General features: G+C 36.2%; 1 protein-coding gene and 1 long non-coding RNA gene across 5 annotated transcripts in view; one reads left to right on the top strand and one right to left on the bottom strand.

The window, feature by feature from the left end:
- Positions 1–16,073, top strand: part of cyc (basic helix-loop-helix ARNT-like protein cyc) — a 119,898-nt gene extending 103,825 nt beyond the window's left edge. For both annotated transcript variants that reach the window (XM_067131822.1, XM_067131815.1), the window contains one exon: positions 1,377–16,073. In XM_067131822.1, the coding sequence (XP_066987923.1) occupies positions 1,377–1,546 (170 nt within the window). In that variant the 3' untranslated portion in view covers positions 1,547–16,073. The remainder of the gene's footprint in view (positions 1–1,376) is intronic.
- LOC136855059 (uncharacterized) overlaps positions 1–26,937 on the bottom strand; it is a 200,960-nt gene that overhangs the window by 38,819 nt on the left and 135,204 nt on the right. The window contains exon 4 of one of the 3 annotated variants that reach the window (XR_010857878.1): positions 22,417–22,919. The exons of the other annotated variants lie outside the window; for them this stretch is intronic. This is a non-coding gene — a long non-coding RNA (uncharacterized lncRNA). Of the gene's footprint in view, positions 1–22,416; positions 22,920–26,937 lie in introns of those variants that run through there. 3 annotated transcript variants of the gene reach the window in all.

The raw sequence follows: 26,937 nt of genomic DNA, 5'->3' as shown, positions 1-26,937 counted from the left end.
GAGGCACGTTTGTTTTTTGTAGAAAAATCAAATTCCATTCGTTATTTTCACTTGATTTCATCATAATACTAGCATTGTGTATTTATCTTTTATCAGTGTGAAAACAGCAGTTCTTTCATGCCCAGTAGTTTTGATTAAAATACTTTTCTCTCCAATTTTATTTACGGTCAAGTTTCATCCATGTTGCCAATGCACGATAATATATGGTCATTAGCAGCTTGAACATTGTTTTCTCAGCTTCAGCTCCAACCTGCAGCTTAAATTTAGAAGTATGTTTCCTTGCTGATCTCTTCTCCATAGCAAATAAGGATGTAATGTAAAAAAAATGTATCATTCCTATTCTGCTTTACGTCATTCGTAACATAACTATGGTAATTGTTTACTACTGTACGATAGTTGAAATACAAGCAAAACAGCTGTTGTTATCCGATTTAGTTGTTATTAGCAAAACAGTGGTTTCTCGTTTGGTTGTTTATGGCTGTACACATTTTCGCAAGAGTATAAGGTTACTAACAATACTTTTATCATTCTCTTTTACTCTTTCGACTAGAAGATGGGATAAAGAGGTGGAGGAAAAGAAGTTGGTCTATTGTAATTTGGTCTTTTTCACTGCCTGATTGTGCACTGCTGCCTGCACCCGCGGGGAATTTGAAAATATTTTTTAAATATAGTCGTATTGGTATTAATTGCTAACCCCATTGCAAAGATGAATTATTGTAAGGCGAATTATTTTAACTCAAGCACTACCTGTATACATATTAGCTTAAAACAAATGTATGTTTTTTTTGGGGGGGGGACATGGTAGCAGACAGTACCATTAGGGTAGGTAATTTTTAAAGTTTCTGTAGGAAGGAGTAGGTTACATGATTTGAAATTATTTAATTAAAGTCTTTTTGTGATGCTTGTACAAAGGTTGATGACTAGCAAGGAGAACGAAGGCCAACCATTTTATTCAAAACTCAGAATTATGATGTGCCAAACCTTGACGCTATTAAGTGTCTCCAAGCTCCAATGGTGGAGTTTTGGGTGATCCAGTGTTTGCTTACTTTCTTGCATAGGAGGTTAGGGTGAGAGAAATCCTATTATATCATGGCTATTTTTGTCTAAAGAGAAATCATTCAATGTATGATTATCCAGTACTTTAGTGCAGTTTTCCAACTATTACTTTTATTTTCCATCTTTTTCGTTTTAAAGATTCATATCTCCCCAGTGAACTGCTTGCTTTTTAATACTCAACTAGACACTGAATGTATACTAGGTATATATTTCTTTTTAGTTAAATTGACCCAATTTATTTTTTACATGTGTGGTAGGTACCACTATATGTAGTTACTGTAATTTTTATGCAAATTAATGTGAATGTTCAATGTTTTCAGTGTCAAATGAAGGTGATCTTATGGATGTTGTTGGTGGAAGAGATTTGGAAACTGATGGAACGAGCGACTCTGATGAAGCAGCTATGGCAGTAATCATGAGTTTATTAGAAGCTGATGCAGGTCTTGGTGGTCCAGTTGACTTTTCTCACCTTCCATGGCCACTACCTTAATGTTAGCAGTTGTACTGCTAATGAGTTCTGATTTTTTATTAGTAATATGAACAAACTTCAGTCAATTCACATAGAAAACTCCATCCAGAAATCTAGCAGGACTTGCTGGAATGCCATTTCAGAGAGCGATTGTTATTCTCCCATTCATTCCTTTAGGTTTTAATTTTTTCTAGCAGAAGGCTCAGAGTTTACATGGTAGGGGGTAGAACTTACCAATTCCAGCTTTATAGTAAAGCATGTTGAATATAGATGGTTATCATATAAACATCTCATAAGTAATGTACTGAAATTTGATGGTTAACTTTGGAAAATTTTGATATTACATATCAGAAGATTACTCTGGTCAGTAGGATGGTGCCATATTTAAAATTTCCAAAATACAATTGAATTTAGAAGCTACAAATGCTTAATAGACTGATCTGACATTTTTCATCAGTGTGCAATAACTGTTCATTGCTCAGTTAATTTGAAGTGAATAGCATGTTTGTATTGTATTGTATCCAAGGGTTTGACATAAAGGGTTAAGTGAAACTATTATTTTCTTGCAGAAATACTGACTGCACTCTTACAGGGTCTTCCCTTTATGAAGGATATAAGAATTTTTATGTATGTACTGAGCTTAAGAAATCTGGGCAATACAACTGATAAATTTTAGCAGGACTTACACTCAGCATTACTTTTCAGTACCATTACTCCTCTTGGAAGGGAAGTGGGAGGATGCTAAAGGTGAGTGGCATTTGTTTACAAATGGAAACCCTAATGCATATGTGCAAAGCTCCATTAAGTCTGACCTCACAAGTTTGCAAATTATCCTTGGTATGCAAAGAGATAGGACTTTAGGAAGTTTGTTGGGTATTGCTGTAAGATAATTGAAAGGGTATAAATTTGTGATATAAAAATAGCAGTTAGTGAATGTGTGTAATTGCACATGACTTACATACTTCAGTGAAAAAGTTTATGGTAAAAGTAATAGTATTCCTTGAAGATTCAAGTATGATTTATCGCTTGATGTTAGTCTAACCTATATGAAGTACTGTAATAATTATAAATTTTAGAGGCAAGATTTCTTATATGATTTTTCAAACTATTGTTCAGTGAGGACATTCAAGAGAAAGATTACTTTCAGTGCAGTACTTTGATGTGTATTTTGGGAATAGAACATTTGTTATCACTTCATATTGTTTAAATTATTTGATACTTTGTATTTATTTTCAAGTGATTGGCCATTACCCTGTCCAGAAAATATTTATTGTAATCGACTGTTGGAGTGGATATCATGAATAATAGTAAAAGTATTTAACTCAGAGGTCTTGTTAATGTATTTGGTAATAATAATAGTGAGTGTAACTGATAGCCAAGCAGAAAAACCATTTTTTGTAAAAAATATTGGAGCTACTGTTAGGCCAGGCCAGTCCAAATAATTTTTTAAAAGTTTTATGTTAATAGTTATCATTAACCTTTCCCAGCCCGAGAGGAACCCTAAAAGAGTTCAGAGGTCTGGTTAAACAAATCATTTATAACTAACTATCATGATGGGATTTATTTGTTTAATATTAAGAGGCTTGAAAGAGCAGAGTTCATTTTGCACAGGTTTTGCATGTGAAATTTTAATTTTAATATAGTATTGATGTTTTTTCAAGACAATGTTGTCTCTAAAATCATGTCTTAAGAGTCTGATACATTATACCAGGCTTGAATATGGATGTAAAGATAGCCAGTGGTAGAATTGAAGTTATACTACATCTAAAGTACAAAAGCTACTTTGTAGATAGTTACAGCCTTGATAGATTTATATCTGCAGAAGAAATACCAGTATAGTTTTTTGTAAACCTTAATCCACCTATATAATTCTATTTAGACTTGTATTTATGGTTTAGCTATTTCATTTATGGGTGACAGGAATTGATCCCAATGAGAAAACAGTATAACAGTGTAATTAATTTTATAAGCTTTTTAGTATATCAGCTTTATCATATTTATAGTCTTACATATGGTATGTTTTAGTTTTATTTTTCTGAGCTTACATGAGAAATTTTACTTGTGAAACAATCATAGTGTATGGGCTTTCAAACTATAGTAAATCTGTCAGGTGTTTGACCCATATATTCCTTCATATTCCATGTATGACCAAGTGCCCATGCTGGTGTAAAAGATGAAGTAACAAAGCAAAAAGATACCATATTAAATCTGATTTTTTAGTTCTTTTACACTTATTGCTGTAGCATTTTCATTCCATTGCAAAGCATACCTCATTTTTTTTTACTTCACAAAGTCTCGGTTCTTTTGGTTATGTAGTTTTTAATGCCTGGTTCTTAAGTGGCATTTCAAGTACAAATTTTCTGCTTTAGATTTTGAATACAAATAAAATATAAATGAGTATGTACCATGTATAAGATTTGAAAATCAATACAGAGAATTGGTATTAGAACCAAGGAGTCCAGAAAAGTAAGATAATGAAAACTTTTGACTTGTAATTTTTGTACATATTGTAAACTGCTAGGTAGGTTATCTCACCTCGAACATTAGGGAGTATGTGTAATAGGACAGTTTGCTTGACTGTATGAGGTAATTGTGATGCTGATATTTCATTAAAGTACATCACATTAGGTATCAGGTGTATCTTTTGATATAAGAGGCTTTGTCAGTCCGTAGTTTGTCATTTTAAAGTTTAAAAGTTCCTTTAAACTTCTTTTGAAACATACAAGTGCAAATTAAAGTTTGGCCATTGAATTGTTACTGGGTTGTACATTTGTAATGCATATAATGATAAGCAGGCTATGTGTAACCCCCTTTTGATATGATGATAAAATTGTATAAGCTGTTAACTACTTAAATCACCATCATCCAGTTTTATGTGAGACTGTTCTCAGGCCTGTCAGTTATAGGAGTATTCAGTTATTAGAAAAATAATTTGTCAGGAGGGATTGTGTCTGGTTATATGCATCCTCTGTACAGTAAGTAAACGTTTCAGTATGTTCAGTTGTATGAAAGATGACATATTTGTTAAAATTTTATAGAAATTATATAGTTTTATGTTAAATATTGTTTTATGTATAAGATTTTAATATTCCTATCTAGTCCCTTTTCATTTATATATAAAGAAAAATACTTGTAACTTAGATTATTCTGATGTAAGAAAATGTAACACTCAGGTTATTTTGTATTTCATGCTGCAAAAGCTTGAAAATGACAATCTTTCAGTCAATTTTGTGGTGCAGTGAAAGAATTGAGAAAAACTTAGTCAATGGGTTTGGTTAAAGTTTTCTCAGTACTTTTTGCTCTGATAGTTTGATTCAATTACAAGAATGTGTTCTTAATACTGATATTGTATGTACAGTATATGGAGAGATAGCAGCTTAAGGTGGTGTTGCAGTTGAAATCTTGCTCCAGTTTAATATGTATATAGTAGGTATTACTTTTCAGGATGAACAGTATCCATTTCACTTACCTTGTTGGTTAACTTTTTTTTTTTTGTCTCAGGATCTGTTGGTAGATCCTACTGTTAACACAAAAAGTGCATTTAGTTCTTCATCAGCCCAATTTGCCTTGTTCTTCATTGCTTACTCTCTGAGGAAATTAAGCATCTTCTATGGCAGCATGTTGTTTCCTTTACTAAATAAAAAATAGATAAATAATTTTTTTATCATATCTTACTTTCTGATTTTATTTTTGCCCACTGAAATGCAAATTAGTCCAGCCTGCCATATAGCCTGGGATTTTGCTTAGTGGTCGTAACATCATTACTCTGCCATCGACATGAGATTTTAAAACTATGAGACTACTCTGGGAATCATTCGTACACCTTAAAGTATTTTTCCCTGGATGTAGTAGCATAGCAGTTGATGGCATGTGCTTATTTGGTAGATTATTCGTCTCAGATAGAATGAAGTTTGGATTAGAGAAATAATTTTTAAATGTAAGCTCTTCATGCACTAGAATTTGCTTTCAAGTAGTGTCTTCTTTTAAAACTGTTTCATGATATTTTCATTATGGAAATGTTTTGCATTTATAGCAAAGTTTGTGCAATAATTTAAGTTTCACTAGTTATGTATCATTTTTACTTTTAATTAATACTTTGCTGGCAAGTATTGGGGTAAATCCTGAAATTACGTGCAGTACGTAGCTGAAATAAAAAATATTTTTGCATATGATTTTTCACTGTTTATGTGAGATGTCATTAAGGAGTGTTGCAAATAGTAACAACATTGGAGGTCATGTATGATATGTCATCATTGCATAGTTGATGTATGTAAACAGTGTATTTGCATAATCTGATCTCTTGTACAGATTTTGTTATTTATTGTATTTATGCATGTCTATGTCTTTATCTTTAGTGTGATTTATTAATCTTTAATATCTTTTTCTTTGTTGAAGCTCTCTTAATGTATGGAATTGAAAGATGTAGCATGTATATGCAGTAGGTGTTAATTTTTTAAAAATGAACTTTATGATATTCCACAAAATCTTTTTAGTAGTTTGCATTTTTTTTTAAGATTCTTTCCTTAATTTGTTATGCAGATGTTTCATTTTTTATTATATATTTATTGCTCCAAGAATCATGTAAACATGGTTGATTATTCTTCTATTGGTTTGCACTTTTTTATCACCTTGATGTTATTTATTAATTCATTATAACATTTTTAAGAGTTGTGTGTGTGTGTGTGTGCCATTTTATGTCCTAGTTTCCTTGTAGTTATGTGAGGACTTGTTTTATGTGATTTTTACCTCTGGAGATGTTTGTCTCCTTTTAGTCTTAATTATGTAATTAAGAAGTTGCTTTCAGTTCAAGTGTTTCAGCATTTTATTATGTATACCTTTAGGTGTTTGGAATGGAACTTATATCACGGATATTTTTAGCTAGTTTAAAACATTTTTGTTCATACACGTATACAAATCCTCGGTCTTTACATATGGGAATTTACTTTCAGCGCAAGCTGGAGCTGGCCGTTTAATGTAAAACAGGATGGATATTGGTAGTTGACTACTGACAGAAGGGTAGGAATCCCCTCCGTCTAGTTGGTAGGCATTCACTTTACGTTTTGGCCATGTCTGAGACAGACATGTCTCTTCTGCTGCCTGCCGTTTGACTTAATTCATTATTCTTTTTGTTTTTAATTTAATTTTTGTTTTGAGATATTTTGCCTGTTTTGAAACAATGCAACAAGTTCTCTTCTGTTACATTTTGTTATTTTTGCTCTTTCTTGCTGCGTAGTTGTGCTACGTAGTTGTTTTCAACTCGTTTTAACCTATGAGTTTAACTCATTTTAGCCTATGAGCCTTTCCCTTAATTCCCTCTCTAACTTGGGTTTGCCTTTTTGATATAATGCAAACCCAGCTTGGTCTTAGCCTTGGTTTGTTCTTTTTTTCTGTTATATCTTTTTTCTATTTCGCACCCAAGGAGAGAGGCCTGTCTCTCGCCTGCCAAACCATTCTATTTTTAGACGTCTACTCAACCTCATTTTATCGAACATCCTAATTCTACATCAATTTCTGTTTGTTCTGAAGTGTTTTCTCTCTAAACAAGCAGAGTTTTTCTTTCAACTACACAATTACAGGCAGTCCCTGGTTAATACTGGGCTCAGTTAATGGCAATCCAGTTTTATGGGGCTTGTCTATCGACAAAAATCAGCAATTTTCAGTGCTGAAAATCGCTGACTTCTGCTTATCGGCGCCGATAATTGGGTATTGGTGCCGATTGCCGTTTTTCAGTTAGTGGAGATTTTCTGTTATCATCACACCCTAGAACGGAACCCCCACCAATAACCGGGGACTGCCTGTACTGGGAATGTTGTAATGTTTTGTTCTGAAGTGTTTTCTTTCTGAATAAGCAGAGTTTTTCTTTCAACTACACAATTACTTGGAACGTTGTAATGTTTTAGTCTTTCAGATGATGTAGAGATCGAGAGACATCGAGATGGAGGAGGTTTTCTTGCTACAGTTTGGTGGTTTCGTAACCATTGTACGAGACCTCTGCTTGCCTTCCAGCATGGATCTCCCTCTCTCTTGACATGAGGAAGAAGCAGAGGTTGATGTTGCAGGACCTTTAGACAGAGTCTACAGTTCCTGTCTACGGTTGTTGCTCTGTTGGGGGGAGGGTGTTTCTATGCTCTGTCCCCTCCTCTCTTTCCTGTTTTGAAGGATGAGGAGCCCCGGGAAGCTTTCCTTGATGAAGTTCCTTCGCCTCCCCCACCCTTGCTTTTTTCATCGTTGTATGCTGTATGACAGTTTCTCTGTCTTTCTTACCCTTCTAGAGACGTTGGGTGGAAGAATACCTTGTGACTAGAGAAAGACAACTCACCATCAGAGCTGCAGGCACCGAGCCAAGTTCGGCCAGTCGTTTCGGTTCGGGGGTGTGTGTGTGTGTGGGTTTGGATTTGCAGATCGAGACTTCTCCTTCGTCTTTGCTGTAGGCCACAACCGTGTCTTCCCTGGACGTGCTCCCCCACCATGCATCTGCCGTCAGTGCTGCTCCCGCCCAAATCGTCGTCTTTCCCCTTCCTTCCATTGTCCTTTGGGATACAGATGAGCGTTTCTTCAGTGCCAGAGTAGTTCCTAGCGTTCTAGAACTTCTCTTTCCTGTATTTTCCTTCGATAACAGTTCCTGGTTGCTGTTTTCAGCGTTGCCGCCACAGTTTCCGGATAACTAAGCTGAAGATACACTCTCCAAGGAAGGAAGAATTCATGGTCATGCAATGTTGCACGACCTTGTTTTTTGCTTCATATTGTTCGAGGAAGGAGAGAGTGGCCTGGGGTAGGCAGATGTAGCCTTGCCTTTGCCACAATGTTGCACAGCCATGACTTTTTTTATGTTTCTGCAGTTTTCCCTTCGTCCTTAGCCATGATTCACACTGCAAAGATAAATATGCATGTCCGTGCAGATGTTGCACTGCCGTGTCCTTTCTACAATTGTTGCACAACTGAGATACACCTCTCTCTGGTTGTTTTCATTGTTTTCTTCCATCCTGTTTACGGACATAGACTCTGAATTTCTTTTACTTAGCCTGCGTGAGTATCAAGTATGTGGATGTTTCTTCGTTCCTTCACATTCCCACTCGAAAATGTTGCCAGGGCAGGGCATGTCTGGGGCTGTGCCCCCATCCACATTCATGTGGAGGTTTAGAGAACGGGACAGCTCTAATGAGAGTTTTTCCCATGTTCAGGTGAAAGTTTCGTAGCGGATGGATCGCTCTTCAGAGAATGTTCCCTGCCACAACGATTGCGTAGACAGTTGGCTGACATCCGTGGGATGTCTGTAACAGCCCCCCACCCCCCCACGTTCACAAGGTTATTATCAAAAGAGTCCCCTGGTGAATGAGATCGCCCTTCCAAGAGGGATTCTACCTCCATGGTCAGGGGAATGGCACTGATGGTGCTTCCTTGGTCATTGGTAGGATTCCTGTGAACGTCTGGAACACAGTGCCCACCCATGTTTGTGTGAATAGTGGGCATGTCCTGCTTTCCCTCATGAGAGGTGGAAGATGTGAGAGTTGTAAGCAGCAGCTGCTGCTCCTGCAATTACCAGTCTACCAACGGCCCGAAAGAGAGAGAGGGGTTTGTACCATGCTCATGTCTGTGAGTTTGCAATCATGTCTGAGTGAAACCGTGTTCATCCAAGGGGACTTTGACATAAATTTCCTAGAGCGTCCAACGTCCATTTCTGGCAACAACCACGTCCAAACAAACTGCAGTTTTCCCAAACCCTTATGACCGTCGTCAAATGAGTGACATTCTTTCAAGAACGTGTTCATTCACAGGTACTTCAACATTATACAGGTAGGATAGGAATTTTAGCTTATTTGTTCCTGCTCAACTTTGGTTGTTTCTACAAGTATACATCTCAATTTTTACGTATGGGAAAGTAATCCCATACGTAAAGGTCTGATTGTTCCTACTCAACCTTGGTAGTAGAATCTTACGGAGTCGGGATGATTCCAGTCACAGGTTTCTTTGGATACCCTTACATTTCCTATTTCCTCGAGAGTGGGGCAGTCGAAGTGTCTTCTTCAGAAGGTGCTCTTCATAGGATGAAGATGTAGGCCACAGCCACGAGAAGATGAACCAGTGGCCCTATGGGAGACGATGTTGTGTCTGAGGGACAGCTCCAGCCGCCCTCATCTGATCGAGACAGTTCCCAACATCGTGTCTGAGGGGCAGCTTCGGCTGTTCCTCTCCTGACTAAGTCCGTTCCCGACATATGAGGAATGACCCCCAGCCATTTTCACGCAGCCAGGACTGCTTCCCTCATGACAGTTTTTTCCATGGCCACATTATACAGCCATCCTTCGGTACCTGTACAGTGTTGTCTCCTCTTTCCACAGATTGTACGTGGCCTTCATCTACCGTCGATTCTTCGGATCGGCTCGAATGTATTCTGCTCCTCCCTCTCTGGTTCCCTCATCCTCTTTCAATGACTCAATTGTATCGTCAACTGCAGTCATTCGAAACGTATCATATGTTTGAGACTTGTGACTGCCGATCCATTTATGGGGGTACACAGGGAACAAGAATGTGCCAGGGAGAAACGTCAGAGCTAGGATTGGTCTTCTCCTTTTTTCAAGTCACCCTCAGAACGATATGTCCTGGAATTGGTCTTAGCCAATGACCATCATACAACGAAGTTTTGCAGTAGATTCGAGAGTTGCCAATGGTTTCTTCGGTCCCTTTGGATCACAGAAACTTGGTAGGCATCCCTTTCAACTCCTTCCCCTCTCCTGAAAGGGAAGTAAGGCAAAGAAGAAGGAATAAGATGCTAAGACTGCTTTCCTCACCACGTGCGGCCTCCAGTGGGGAGTGCAGTTAGACTTAAGGATTATTTTACAGTGACTGGATCCTGGGTGGTAGATGTCTCATGTTAGGATATCAACTTCCCTTCGAGTTCCTACCACTCCCCATTAACCATCCGGTCCACAATTTCGTTCCGGCTCATTGAAGTCTCTTTCCCTGCGAGGAAGTTGAAGGTTATAGTGTATGAATATGTTGTGGTAATTGTACAACCTGGTTCCCGATCTCTACAACCTTCCCTCTCTCATAGAGAAGGTGACAAGTATTTAGAAATCAGTTATAGATCCTTCTTTCCCAACCCATTTCAACAGCCTTGGTTCAAGACAGAAGCAACATGCTCCATGCTTGTAACCATCAAGGGGTCAGACTTGATTCCTAGCTCGGGTTGAGGGACGAGTATTTCCGAATACTTAACCATCAAACCTTCCGCAAGTTCCTCTGCTTCATTTCCGGGGAGACTTCGTACCTCTTCAGAGTGGTCAGCTCCTTGCCTAACTCTGTTGTGTGCTTCCTACCTCTCCTCAAGTTTTTCATATGACTTCACCTAGCTTCGACTAGGGCACCTTCATTCAGGGTAGGCCTCCTGATGTTTAAGTCTTTAGGAAAGACAGATTTCTTGGTTTTGGTCACAGCCTGAGAGTTACATGTTCCCAAGAAGTCCGATCTCTCACCCAAGCAAGAATAATATCTGCAAGGCTGACAGATACAGCAGCAAGGTTGTCCTTGTCTCAGCAGAGACAACCAGCTCAGCAGTTGCAAAAGCCCTGCTTGGTCACTTGTCGCAGCCGGGGAGGCTGGTTCTTCATGGGCAGTTTCTCCTCCTTCATTCACCTCATGCAGATTGAAGGGGTTCTGGTCTTTGACAATGTCTCCCCATTCCTTCCCTTCCTCTCTCAGAGAAATGAGACAGGACTTAACCAAATGGTTAGATGACAAATATCTTCTTGGATTGTTGTTACTCACTTCCCCTCAGGAGATACTTCGTGCCTCAAGTCATCAACTGGAAGGCAGTCACCTGCACTTCAAGAGGTTAGGTTGGGTACTAAACCTAACCTAGCCTAACCTAACCTAACTAATTTTAGCCTAACCTTACAAAACCTGCACTTCAGTATCCTGGAACTTCGTGCCTCATGGCATCAACCAGAAGGTAGTCACCTGCTCTTCAAGGGGGCTAGGTTGGGTGCTTAACCCAACCTAGCCAAGCCTATACTAAACCTACCCTAATCTGACCTAATTTGCACCTCAATAACCTGAATCTCAGCTCTCCAAGCCTCAGGATCTGAGGATAGGCAGTCTGTGGTGTTGATAAGGAACGAACAGCGCCATGGTAGTTCCTTAGTCAACAAGATGGGAGGGGAACTAGTGTCCTGTCATCTCCTCAATTGACAGTGCGTGTGCACAGGTTTGCAGTAGCACTCACAGCACAGCGGTCAACCAGACACATTCCAGGGAAGATGGATGTATGCCAGATAATTTCAGTCACTGAGGTCGGTGTTAGCGACAATGGGTCTTGACATCCCAATATTTCGAAGAACTGTTCGATTAGGAAGACAGTCAGGTTAGTCCTTCAATCTTGACACACTGAAGCTGTTACTGTTTGGCTCTGTCTTTCAGACTGGTCACTACAGCCATCAACCATACCACACTGAAACATCAATTCTCGTCCTGTCAGTGAAGTTTAGTAATGACTGGGTCTAGTCAGTACTTGGATTGGTGACCTCCTGGGAACACTGGATGCTGTTGACGTCTAGGAGACGTCTTTCGCATCCATGGTTAGAAACGTCGGAGCTATTGATTACTTGGATAAGTGACCTCCTAGGAACTCCAGATGATGTTGGCATTTAGGAGACATCTTTCACATCCATGATTCAGGTCTTAGGCTTACGATTTCCCATTGTTCTGCCAGATTCGTCGGGAGATCAACAGTTTGTGAGCATTCTGTTTTAAGGGCCCTAAAGACTACCAAGTGTCAACGACTTGTTTTTTGGTTCTGACTCAGCCAAGAAGTGGTGTCTAGGAGCTCCATTTCTTTTGTTCTTTTGACTTTATGTATGATCAAAAAGACATACTCCACAGCTGACATGGCGGACAACATATGTACCAGGTGAGTTTTCTTAAGGTCAGGGGCATTGGTCTGCCCCTAGCATTGAGGAAGAACCTATCAGATAGGTGCTAAGGACGGGAATGTGGTCACAACAGACATTGTCCATAGATCCTTGGACTTTTTCCTTGGGTTCTTTGGTGGCTGCTCAACACTCATGTAGATCACCCAGCTCTTGAAGACAGGTAGCATCTTGCCTAAGGTATACGTGTGTGTGTCGCATGCTGGATGGGCATGCATGTAGGTGTTGTAGATGACTGAGTATCTTGTCTATAATCTAGCTCTTTTTGGATTAATAGATGTAACTCCTACTCTCTCTCTAGCAAGGGGAGAGAGGGACTGACAATGAACAGACCTGTTGGTTATCGTCAGCTTTATTGTCCCCGACAATCTGGGTTCATCGAAGCCTATCTTCGAATCAGTGACGTTACCTTCCATTTATTCAAAGGACCAGAAGTCTGGCAGTTGAACATTGTACATGTTTAACAGATCAGAGGCATGGGTCTCCTTCCTTTGATCTTACATGACCAAGAAAGAGATCCCAGGTGAGGCAAATTACCAGTCGCTTCAGATTTGCCCAGAACCCTCCCACCAAGGAGTAAGTCTCACATATGTAAAGACTGAGGGTTTGTATAAGTGTAAAATAAAAAGAAATTTTTTTAGGTAATTTGTATTTTGCCTAACATACAAACCTGAGGTCTTTACATAAATGGCCCACCTCTAGCCACCCCTCAGTATGCTTCCTGGGCCAAAAGGTAAAGTGAATGCCTATCAACTGGATGGAGGGGATTCCACCCGTTCCGTTGGTAGCCAACTACCAATAATCACCTTGTTTTAAGTTAAACAGCCAGCTACATATGTAAAGACCTCAGGTTTGTATGTTAGGAAAAATACGAATTACTTTAAAAATGTAATTTTTTTTTTCCAAATCTTGAATGCATGGATAGAGCGCATAGTTGTAATAAAATTGAGAACTATAATGTATGTTGATCACAGTAATTTATATATAAACTTGTATGTTATACATCTGTGAAGGTGGTATAAAGCTAGTTGAAAGGTCAACAACACTGTCATTTTAAAGGGGTAGCATATGTCATTTTAAAGGGATAGCAACTAAATGCTGTAAAAGAAAACAGAATTCATTTAATGGGTCTTTTTCCCAAATTAATGGTTTCCCAACTTCAGTCCATTCTTACTCAAGGACAGCTTTATGAAGTCAATTAATTAACTTGTATGTCTGGTTATAATAATAGTGACATAAGAAATGTAATGTGGTTGTAAGTTCATGTCTTTAAGACAGTGTTGTCAGTAACTGCATCCTCTCTGATTTTCTGTCCACAGTTTATTATTATTATTATTATTACAATCCAAGCAGCAATCTTAGCTGGAAAAGTTGAATGTTCCGAGCTCAAGGGCCCCAGATAGGGAAAGCAGCCTAGTACTGTACAGAAAACAAAACTGAAGGAAAGAATTAACTATGGAGGAGAAATAACATTCAAATAAAAAATAAATAACACTTAAGATAAATAATGAAGTAAAATAAGACAAATACCAAATAAAGTATGGACTAAGACTCATCTAGCCTTATCATCTAAAAATACTTACATCCAATCTGAGCTTCTGATTTGGATGATTGTACCAATATTTGGTTGCACTAGGAATAAAACAAAACTTTGTTGTACTGGACCTCATAAAAGAAAAGGTAAGACGGTTAGAATTAACTGCATATCTAGTCCTATATATGTGGTTAGATATGAATGCAGAGTACGTAATGGCCACAGTTGTAAAATGAACATCATACACAATGAGCAAACTGAATAACTGTGCCAGAAATTAACGTCAGTGTCAGGGATGAGTAAGTTAATAGAACTCAAATGTTTATTAACAATATGAGGTATAAGTTCCCTGTTGATGACCAAACAGAGGAACAAAATTCATAATAAACGAAGAATAAAGGAATTAAAATACTTTCTCAGGATAAACAGATCTCAAAAAGTCTTAAAAGACTTCTCAATATAACAACTTTTTGTGCAGTAAGGTGAATTTCCAATTAAGAAGGAGAGATAAAATTTTAAATGAGTTTCATGCACAGTACTAAGAAAAAAATGCTGTCAGTTAAAAGGTCTTGAGTTTTTCATTTGGGAGGGAGGAGAGAAAAATCCAACACCTTATACATGCTAACTTTTGTGCTTTTCAATTAGTGGTTAACAGTGATTCCCATAAGTTGCACTCGAGTTGACCACATCAAAGCATATGAACTAACAATTTTTTGCCTGAACCATTCGATGATATTTGAAGACATTTCTTTTTTACAGCATCTACTACATTTAGTGAAATGCAATTTTACTCAAATGTGAGATGGACCTTACCATTTAGTGACCAGCTATTTTGACATTTTAAAGGCTACTGGTTGCAGGAAGTGTATGTAATTAGATCGTGAATAATTGTGAAAAAGAAAACTTTTAACCAAAGACTTCTAAGTTTTTTGGTGCAGTATTTTCATAGAAAATTTTTTGCCTAGGTATTTTTATTGTTGCAAGAACATTATTGCATTTGTGTGTTCGCTTGTTCTTACTGAAGTACAGGAAGTTTCTGTATTAGTAAAAAAAAAAAAATACACCCAGTGTATTGTTTGAGAAAAACTAGTGAAATGGGATGTAAAGCTTAAGAGCACAGTACATTTCCACAGTGGTCGATTTACATAGAATCCAGAGTTTTGTCATTTGAGGACACCTTGGTTTACGTATTAGGTGTAATCTACGCAACTTATATAGCTACTTGTGTTTGTTGTAGTTTAGGTTCCATGGCAGAAAATTGTGGGTAATTAAAGCTAAATCATATGTATATTTTGACAATAGTTTTTATTACACACTGTGTCTCAATTAACCCATGGAATAATTTTGAATTTTATGTACAGTGATCCAAGTTTACTTTTAGTAAATGTGCCATTTTTTTTCATATGTACTATACTGTACTTCCTTTTAAGGCGTTTCATTTTAGAAATTAATTAAATTTGAAATGAGCTCATAGAAGTCTCTCAGAATTCTAAATGAGTTCTTCAAGATTAAGCTGATCCTCTTTGCCAGCAAGGAAATTAGGCTAAGTAAGTTAATGTTTGACATTGTACTGTACTTGACAGTGTTCTTTGAAATTATGTCCTCCATAAATCTATTCCAGGACTAATTGTAAAATGTTAAATACGTAGCATTTAAGTTTTAAACCATCCACTAGAGTTAATAATTAAAAACAAAACTTAAAGTTGAACTGTGTCTATGAGGCTTTGAACTGCACAGTATAATTGTTTTTGTGGAATTCTTCATCGATAATTTGTGAACGTGTTTCTAAAATTTCTAATAAATTGTTTCATACTACTGTATAGTATTTTGATTTATAAAAGTATATTACTGTAAGATGGACACTAGTGGAAATGAAATTGCCTTAATTCAATACAGGTTAATAGTTTAATAATAAACATTTTATTATGCAGACAAATTAAAGTGCTTGGAAATGTGAAGTTTGTTCTGACATTGGAGAAAGTAATTTAAATCTAATGAGAATATTCATGTAAAATTTTATGTTTGATAGATATATAAAATGCAGATATAATTGTATATTTATTTAAGAGTAAATAAATAGAAAATTCTGTTTAGAATTTTTCCCCCTTTAGAGTTTGTGAGTACTTTCAGAATTAGCTAGTGGTTTGGTTAAACTTAATTTTTACACTCAATACTCAATAATTCGGTAGGGGTACAGAATTTATCTCCCCTTCAGACTGTAATCCCTTGATTTTGTTTGGAGGTATCAGAGACCAACTATTTAAGTCTGAATATCATTAGGGTGTTCAGATTTATAAACCTACTTTAGCTAAATTAGCCTTTTCTCTTTTCCTTTGCTTTTTGTCTTTCTTACCCTGTCAGATCAGTTCTGATGTTACTAGACAAACCAACTACCCTATTTTATAAAACTCAACATCAGACTTGACACTGAAAATCTGAGATCCAATCCTCAGTGGAGTACTTGGAATGCTCACTGGAGTGTTCAAATCCTCTCTTTAAAAATTCATTAGAGATCATCTCCTATCAACTAAAAATTCTGTTGGACTCAATGGATGTATACTTTTACTATCTAATCAAAAACTGCATATACCCCCAGACATCATAACTTACTATTTAAAATATAAGATGCATATTCTATACGGATAGAGCTAAATCTTCTTGTGTAGGATTTGCTGCAGTATCATCCAATGTAACAAGCCAATTTTCTTTCCCCAGTAATGCATATCTTCATAGCAAAATTGTATGCAATAAGGACAGCAGTTACTTAGTAATTTTCAGTGACTTCAGAAGTTCTTTAGAAGCCCTACACAATTACTGTCCTAAAAATATCCTTGTATCTCACAAGGTGCATGAAAGCAGCATAAATATTTAAATATGTAGGCTTTAAAGGGCATACTGAGGCTGAAAAAGCAGCTAAAGCTGCAGCAATATGACCAAATCATATACACCTTCCTGTTAGTGATGTGCTGGTATCCTGGAAATCACTCGACTTTGGTAACTGGTGGTCATTATTGTTATGAATTTGACAGTGACATTACTAGAACAGATTAAACCAACTGTTGGATTGTGATGTTCTTCATTCCAAAAAGAACATCACACGTGAAGTAATATTGTACCTTTGGTATTTGATAAAAAACATACATAACCCAATCTTTGAATGTAGAAAAATTTTAACCAGCAATGTAATGTATATCATGTATGGGAACAAATCTCTCAGTTAATTCAGTAAGATCAAATAAAATAATTAAGAATAAATCTTCTGGGGTAGCACTATGAGAGTTAAGAATGTCAACTCAATGGTCTGATTAAACTATTTATTGACAACAATTATAATCCCTCAGAGAATCTGAGTAGTTACATATTGAGCGAGCAAGGAGAAATCAAATACAGTATAAAGCTCTGCTACTATTGCTGGGTTTGATTTTGACAGCCTGACTACCCTAAAGGAATGAGGTGCACATCTGGGTAAAAGGCACAGGGCAGTGCTTCAAGTACCCATTTGGCATGCATGAGAAAATACCTAGATGACTTTAGTACTAAACCCATGCCTAATGAATAAGTCAGATACTCCAAAATGGTGTTTTGAGTAAACACACAGATTCCTTTAGCCCTTCCTTACAGAAGGTAATAACTTTTCAATTAATAACATCATTCTCTATTTAAACAAAATTAAATTGATAAGTAAAATATAATCTTCCCCTTTTTTTCCCTCCAATTTTTTTTTCCCCTCGATTTTTTTTTAATTCCCCCCTTTTTTTATTATTTATTTATTTATTTAACTACTTAATTTTTTATGTACTCTTTCCCCCCTTTTTTTTCCCAGCCCGAGAAGAACCCTAAAAGAGTTCAGAGGTCTGGTTAAACAAATCATTTATAACTAACCTTCCTTAGAAACAAATTCCAAATAAAGACAACATAGCATACTGAACCTTTACAAATTTACACAGCAAGGGAAACATGAAAAATCGAGATATCCAACAAAAATGTCATTCAGAAACAGAAAAAATTGGTTGGCTGAAACCAGTACTGAAGTCAGAGACTAAAAGCTATCTGCTAAACAATTGTCATGTAAGTCTGCAAAAATCTTAATTCTAGAGCACTGTTATTATAAATTAGTTAAAATTGACCAATTTAATATACTGTAGACTAACTTAGGATGGCCCCAAGGGTTTGTTCTTGATAAATATATTGACCTTATTTAATAAATGAAAACTTAAAATATAGCAATTGATCAAAATTACATTCAGGGACTTATTTCTCAAATTTGATATTCTCTTTACCTTGAAAATTGAACAATTACATTGAATATGTTTAACTGACAATGCCGTCCACTCTCCGCATTCCAGAATTGGGTCACGAGTTATTTCCTCTGATATCTTTGGGTCAAATGCATGTTTTATTATTTTATAAAAAGTTTAACCAGACTGCTGAGCTAACATTCCTAACTCATATCGCTGGCCTGAAGGGTTTTTTTAATAAATACATAATTTCACATTCAACAAATTTCAGCGCCTTCAAAATTAACAACTGGATAAACTGAAAACGAAGACAGTGAACTGAAATGAAGATACTGATAAAACTGCTTTTAATGAATTCACTGGAAAATGAGCATTTCCAGTGTAGATCATTCATCAAATTATTATTATTATTTGTTTTATTATATTATTAAATAGTTTAACCAGGCCACTGGGTTAGTATTCTTCACTCTCACAGGATTGGCCACAGGATTTGGTCTTGATGAAATGTATTTGATCATGTTTAATATCATGTAACTAAAAAATTAATGTTTAGAAAATTCTCATTTTTAGATTTGTTTCCAGGACTTTAAACATATTGGATGAAAGTTTAACAATCATTAAAGATACGACTGATTCCAGTGCTGATCTGCATTCTCTGCAATCCGGGATTATCGTATGATTTATTCATCGAATACCCATTGGTCAGATGGTGTGACCAATTCAAAGACAGGATAATATAACTTCAGTGCAGCTTTCTTTTTGGAGTGAAGACCACCACAATCCAAGTTGGTTTAATCTGTTTTAATATATTATAATACAATTCTCTAGGCTAAATCCTGGCATTAACTAATGATGATGTGTTGTAAAGTTAGCAACAAATCACTGACAGGAACACCCCCTAAAATTGGGGCCATCTTGACATGGTGAGCGGGCTCTCGAACTTAGGGATCTATTTTTTCTTTTTTTTCCTCAGTTTGATCCCAAGTGTCCCACATATATAATAATACATTTTAGGAGTAATTTTGTGGATTTTTCCACTTTTGTCAAAATTACCAAACTTAATGAATAGGAAAACATATCATAGCATGGAGTGAAGTTGAATCTGAAGCTAAATAGTGGGAACTGTGGTAGAACCATCATCTACCTGATAATGTTCGGACCTGTTTTCTCAGGCGGAACTATTCTGTGGAGCTGGACCACGGATTCCAGCTTTCTGTCCGGTTAGCCCATTATGTGATTAGGATGGGGATGACTGTATTATTACAATACACTCAATCCTAGCAAGCGGGTTTTGCTTACACTTGGGCCATACTAATCAGGATATGCCATCACTTTTTTGGGGTAGGGTAGGGACGCAGACATTTGGGAGTCAGCTCCCACTTGTGCCATTAGTGGAACATTCAACTTCATAAAAAGCCAATGGTATCTTTTCAAGATTTATTAATTTTTTTTTTTTTATCCTTTATACAAAGTAGTCATGAAGATTTCAGTACCCCTGGACCCCATGATGGTAAAATTCTGGCACAGTCGATGACTATTGGAACGTCACTCCCAAATCTCCTTAGTATAGATATAAACGCTACAAAGGAACATCCTGTTCCAAGTAAAATATCAATTCCTTAAGACTCAGAGTTTAGAAAATCAAAAAGAAACAAATGAAAACAAATTGGTAAACTCCATTATCATAACACTGGAACCATACATAATGGACAATAATTCTAAAATAGAGACAAGTAATCCTCCTAAAACCCCATCAACACAAGACAACTCATCACCGAGGAATCTGAAAAAATCAAAGAAATAACTATCGACTCAATCCAACGCTAGTTCATTTTGTACATATTTTTGGACCCGACAATTGGTCCAGATTTTTAGTATTAAAAGCAGAGTATTAAAAGCAGAAAAGCAGATCTCACCAGCCATATTAGAGAACAAATGATTAAATATACGAGTACACCCCCACATAAGATATGGAATGTAGACATATCAAAAACAATGAATGGCTAATACAAACAATAACCTAAGCCCAATCAACAACCTTTCTACAAATAACCAACATAAATGAAATAAAAGTAACAGTAACCAGCCATGAAACACTAAACTGTACACAAGGAACAGTGATGCTTCCAGACAATGATGAAAAAGAGCTACCATCAAAACAAATCTGAACTGACTCCCTTAAATTAAGGTACAACAACATACATGACTTGGAATTATACACTGTCCCAAGTAGAAAGGATGCAAATAAACATATTAAAATAGTCAAAATAAAATTTACAAACCAGGAACTACCACGAAAAATAAAAATTCTAGGACTAAATAGAGAAGTTCGCCCCTCTGTCCCTAAACCTCTCCAGTGTTCTGTCTAAAATATGGCCATTCAAGAAAAAGATGTAGAAATAACGCTGTATGGTCAGAAGACCATGCAACAAACTGGAAATGCAAAACCTCCAAATGTGTCAATTGCAAATTAAATTATCATGCAAAATCTAAAGACTGTATATTTTATCAATATTATATAGAATTACAAATGGTAATGGACAGAGCTGGTATGCCCATTAACGAAGCCAAACTCAAACTGAAGGTGAGAGGAATCAATGATCCAGTAAAATGCCATTCATATTCAAATGCTGTAACAACTCATAATAAACATAATCTCAACACAGAATAGCTGAGACACACCTCTCCCCCTCCTCTACAACTCATAAAAGCCCATGAGTACAGTTGCAACAGACCTCTTTTGCATCACAAGAGACCTCCCCAGTAATAAGCCCAGTTAATCATTCACAAACGAATTCCAATGATATGGAAAAATCAACAGAGGTTAATAATCCAGATCTGGATCCTCATAATGCACTAACATCATCCACAGAAAACTTAATTGACAAAAATAACCATAATAAAAAAAGGAAAGTAATTGACAGAACTCCCCCTAAGGGTTAAAAACCTAAAGGCGGGATTCCACCGGGGTAACATTTTGGCAATATGTGGCATGCTACATTGTCGCATAGGCAACATGTAGCATGCGACAGGTGGCAACATGTTGCCGTATATCCTGATGCATGGCCACATGATTTGGTCTGTTGCCTAGTGTTGAACGCCTTCCCACCAGTCGCGGGAAGGATTCTATGTTGAAAGCAACAAGATGACTTGGTCGCAAGAAGAAACCGAAGAATTTATAGAAGAGTATAGAAAACTGGCAGTTCTGTGGGATATATGCTTGCAAGAATACAAGGATAATCAGGCTAAACTAGATGCACTACGGGGATTAACTGAGAAATTTAATTGTGACGTGGCCATGGTGACGAAGATGATCAAGAATTTGCGTACTGCTTTTCACCGTGAACACAGATGCCTAACCCAAAAATAATCTGGATCTTCTCCCATCAAGAGAAGCAAGTGGTTTGCCTACGATCTGCTTCTGTTCCTCCTGGACGTGGACAGCCCAAGGCCTGGCTATCCATCTCAAGCTGAGCAACCAGTATGTGCTGGGGTAAGGTATTATTATTATTATTATTAACAAGTAAAACACCTTCGAAAATAAACTGAAAAACAAAAGCTAAAGTTTAAATATACTTTTCATTTTAGTCTGAGTTACCACAAAAGTTGACATTATTAAAACACTTTATATAAAGCATTATTAATAATATATATATATATATATATATATATATATATATATATATATATATATAGATATATATATATATATATATATATACATAGATACATATATATACATATATATATACATAGATACATATATATACATATATATATACATAGACATATATATATATATATATATATATATATATATATATATATATATATATACATATATATATATATATATATATATATACATAGATACATATATATACATATATATATATACATAGATACATATATATACATATATATATACATATATATATACATAATATATATATATATATATATATATATATATATATATATATATATATATATACATACATACATACATATATATATATATATATATACATATATATATACATATATATATATATACATATATATATATATATATATATATATATATATATATATATATATATATATATATATATATATATATATATATATATATATATATATATATATATATATATATATATATATATATATATATATATAATTCGTGTCGCTCTTCCTGATTCTGGGACAAACTTTGTCAAAAAGGTAATTAAAATCCTCCAAATTCATCCTTGAGAAGTTCTTGAACAGGGATTGGTCATCAGACAGTAACTTTTCAAAAAACTCATTTTGAGCAATGCTACCGCCCATAAATAGCTCTCTTCCACCATTGGTGCTTCCTTTTAGTTTTTTTACGAGCACTGCGCAGCACTAGATATGCAGCAGCAGCGACCGTCTGCTGAGACATCGTGATGACAACTGGCTTAGTTTTTGTTGAATTGGTTGAAAAGGTTTTGTGGCATTCAACAGTCAACATAGAATGTAGCATGCTACAAGCAACAACGATGTTGCCTTGCCGCAGGCTACATGTCTCCAGGATGAAAGCTGCATGCAACATATTTGTTGAAAGCCAGTCAAGTCGCATGCTACATGTTGCCTATGTTGCCCCGGTGGAATCCCGCCTTGACATTCTGTTCACAGATCGATCTAACAAAACCACAGTCTCGCCCATTAATCTGAAACAGGGAGAAGAAGTTCCAGAAGATTGCTGGGCCTTGAACCAGCCTGACTACCTCATCCCTTGAAAAAGGGTCACAGTTAGGACCTGAAAGTACTCGAGTTTTAAAGTAACATGTAAATATTTACAAGTAAACATGTTATACACAGGAATCTTGTGGGTTTCTCTTTCCATCTTCAGAAGAAACCCGAAAGAAGTTTTTGTTTGGTTCATGTGCAATAGTGTTAAATATTTCGGTGTAATTTCTGATCAACATTTAAACTGGAAAGATCATATCAAATATATCAAAGCCAAAAGATCTAAAGCCCTTACATTATTAAAGAAAATCTCTCACACCAAATAGGGTGCAGGACGAGATACAATGTTGATGTTGTACAATAAAACAGTACTACCAATTATAAATTATAGCTGTCCAATTTATTCAACTGCCTCAGAAGCAACTCTAAAATCTCTAGACGCTTTACATCACGAGGGAGTGTGTATATGTACAGGAGCCTTCCGCTCATCTGCAACTGTCTCTATCCTAGCAGAAGCAGGCCAACCGCCTCTAAAATATTACAGAGGTCTAATTACTTTAAGAAGAGGCTTATCCCTTCAAGCAGGCACATCTCCTGTATCAAATAAATTTCTCAATCAATACACAAATAATAACCCAAACCAAAACTCATTTACTAAAAAAACGAATTATCTATTGAATTTACATAACATGTTACCCAAATTTACTCAAGAAATAAATCAGATCACACTCTGGACACTAAAAAGGGCAAAAATATCCACATATTTATCATATCTTTCAAAAAAATATATGTTCAACACAGAAATGTATCATCAACATGCCATGGAACACATAAGACGGAAGGGTAATCCCTTCATAATCTATACAGATGGATCCAAAAACGAAGCTGGAGTGGGCTTCAGCCTATTCAAGTGAGTGACTGTTTTTAAAGATGTCTACTTTAATGAAAAGTTCTTTAGTAGGTTAGTAAATTCATGGAAGTTTGATGCTTTCGTCTTGTATACGGACTCGTTCAAAGAGGATTTGAATGCTCCAATGCAGATCTGGAGTCCTCCTTCAGATCTAAACTTTTTAATGTCAAGCCTGATGCTGACCACACATTTGACTTTCTTAGTCAAACAATATGGTTGATCTGTCAGTTCCCCACGTTGAGTGGTAGGTACCTGATGTTAAGTGCATTTTTATTTTTGGCTTTAATGTAAATTTAAGTATGTTATCAAGAACTTTGGAGTTTGGGAGACAGATATCAGATAGTTTCATATTTTTAGTTCAGTGTTATGATTATTTTTCCTTCAGATTTCTTTAGTATTTTATTATGCTGAGAACTGAAAGCCTTTTATAGGGCCAGGGTTCTATCTTTGCGATGACATTGCTAAACATAAGCTAAGCATGTCATGAAGATGAGGCAGTGTAGAATACAGTAATTTTTTTTTTATTCTAGGGTGGCACCCAGAACATTAAGTCAGATCTTCAGGGTGGGCTCTGCCAACCTCTGCCGATTCCCCCACCCCACCCTACCTCCACCCCAACCTCAACCTCTATTCCCCCAACAGGCGCATAAAGCAGAAACCAGGGCAGCAGGGGTTGAAGGAACTGCGCTAAGAACCACAGTGCTATTCCGATGTTACAGTATATAGTAGTACAAGGCTCAGTGTCAAGTTCTGACCTGCAGAAGTGGCCTGTATGACTGCACTACATTTATAAACAAGCATGGCCTCTGCATAACTGATGGTAAGAAAATCACAATAATCCGGAACCACCCATATTGTGTGGTGGGAAGTTAACGCGTGGATGTCTGGTCCTATTTTCAAAAACTTCGTAACTTCATTTACACAAGCAAAGGGAATCCAATTAATTGCAAGGTAATAATAATGATAAATCTCGGTCAATGATTAACATGTCAATGCAGTAATTTGCTATGATATATAATGTGTTAGGATTTGCTCCATAAGTACCGTAGGTTACTCGCTGAGCTCTAAACTCGGTTAAACAACCAGACGCCATACAATCAATATCGAGCTCTTACAAAAAACCTGTCGAATACTCTTAAATATTCAGAGCTTTGCAAAATGGTGTAAGGGAGCAAGAAAACAAAACATAATTCCAAAGACGTCCATAAATAATTCAAACAGTTCTTAGGCCGAATGCGATCAGCAACAAAATACATTCCACAGAGGCCGCTGCAGTGTGTTAAAAACAACACATCTCTGTCGCTAATTCGACTTGTCAATTATGAATCCAACAGCCACATAATCCTGAAAGTCGGTTAAGTGTGTCCTTGATCAGTGTTTACATCTTGCATAAACAAACGCCCACTCGTGAGAACAAATGAATTCCTGTATTTTTTCCGTGTCTTCAGTGAATCATTCATTTGTCTAATAAATGGAAATACTGTACTGACTATTCGCGAGATGATTCATTACTATTTCCATAACAAACGAGACTAATTTAGTTTTAGTTACAAATAAACAGTTATATACTGTTCCCTAAGCAGAGAGGTTAAATACAAATATTGAGTTTGTGGCTGAATAGTTTAGTGACTGTGATCCAGTTTCTATAGCATGCAATATTATGATCCATCACACGAACGTAAAACTATGCCATGTGTAAATGTAAGCGAAAGTCAACACTGATCGATATGGCAAAAAATGTGCAGGTAAAGAAAGGGAGAGTGAGTCTCAATCACATGTTTTCGTGCATTTTCATAGAAAAAATATTTTAAAAAATGAAGATCGAAAGAGCTTCATGCAGATACTAAAGTTTTAAAGTGCATTTAAACGACAGTAAGCGTAAACAAAGCATACTTGTATTGGAGGGGAATAGTGTAGACTGTAGAATATTTGTTGCGTATTTATGAGAATTCACCCATTCTTTTTGAAGGAGGTTCCGATTTTTACATGTCCAGATAGTATGAATTTTAACCAGTTGTTCAATTTAAGAGCAGGAAAGAAATGGGTAATCTTGCCAAATCTGTAAAAATCATAATGGATCAATTTTGAATTTCTTGTGTTGGTGATATATCTAGTCCGTTTGGGCCATTAATTAAGACTCATAATTTTCTCTTGTAACTAATTTGTAAAGTTTTATGTGGGCACAAATGCACTATAAGTCCTCGACTTTTGTTAAATTTTAAGTAATGTAAGGCATTTGAATCAATGTATGCTGTCTTTGTTCGTCAGCTTGATGTATTTCATATAGCCTACATTTTGTAATTTCTGTATTTTGTTGTCTTTATTCGTCATCTTGACGTATCTCGTACATATTTTGTAATTTTTGTATTACTTGAATGTACGTTCTACCCCGAAAGGGGTCGCTAGAATTTATAGTGAAATCTTTGAAATCTTGTAAAAGCAGTCAAGAAGAGGAATTAACCAAGAAAAATGAAATGAAAAACAACAGTTGTATAGAAAGGAAACTAGCTCCGAATCCCCCTCTAAGTATGAACGTATGTGATTCAGGAATCAAGCCAAGAATTTACTGTAAGCTTTGTTACTTTACGAAGCCCCAAGAAGCACGGACAATGATTCATACGAGTATACAACGAGTCCTCCCTTCCTATGAATTTTTCTTGTAGGGCACCTGTCATCAAGGAACGAAAATCTGAAATGTTTAGAATTTTGTCTTGAAATCTAACACAATGAAATATCCATGAAATATTGCTGTTTTATACCCGTGTGCACCATAAGTCCTTGTCGCTAACAGAAACTTTATGCAACATCGATGACATTCTCGACCATGTGCAGTGCGTTACCTAATGTCAGACAAACTGCTAATAGCTCCCTTCCCTTCTGTTCTTCGAATACATAACAGGCGCGAGCGCCTGTTATGTATGTCAAGTAATATATGATTCTTATTGTAAAATGCAATTTAACTTTCTGATATTTCTGATTCATTTTTAGTACTCATGTGTTGTGGAAGCTGGTCTTATGCTAACACAGGCTCTTGGTCCTAAAGCAGTCAATAATTATATTCATTATTCCTTGCATTTTCATATAAATAA

The sequence above is a fragment of the Macrobrachium rosenbergii genome, chromosome 3 (genome assembly GCF_040412425.1).
Source record: "Macrobrachium rosenbergii isolate ZJJX-2024 chromosome 3, ASM4041242v1, whole genome shotgun sequence".
NCBI lineage: Eukaryota > Metazoa > Arthropoda > Malacostraca > Decapoda > Palaemonidae > Macrobrachium > Macrobrachium rosenbergii.
This window is presented reverse-complemented; position numbering and strand designations above follow the sequence as displayed.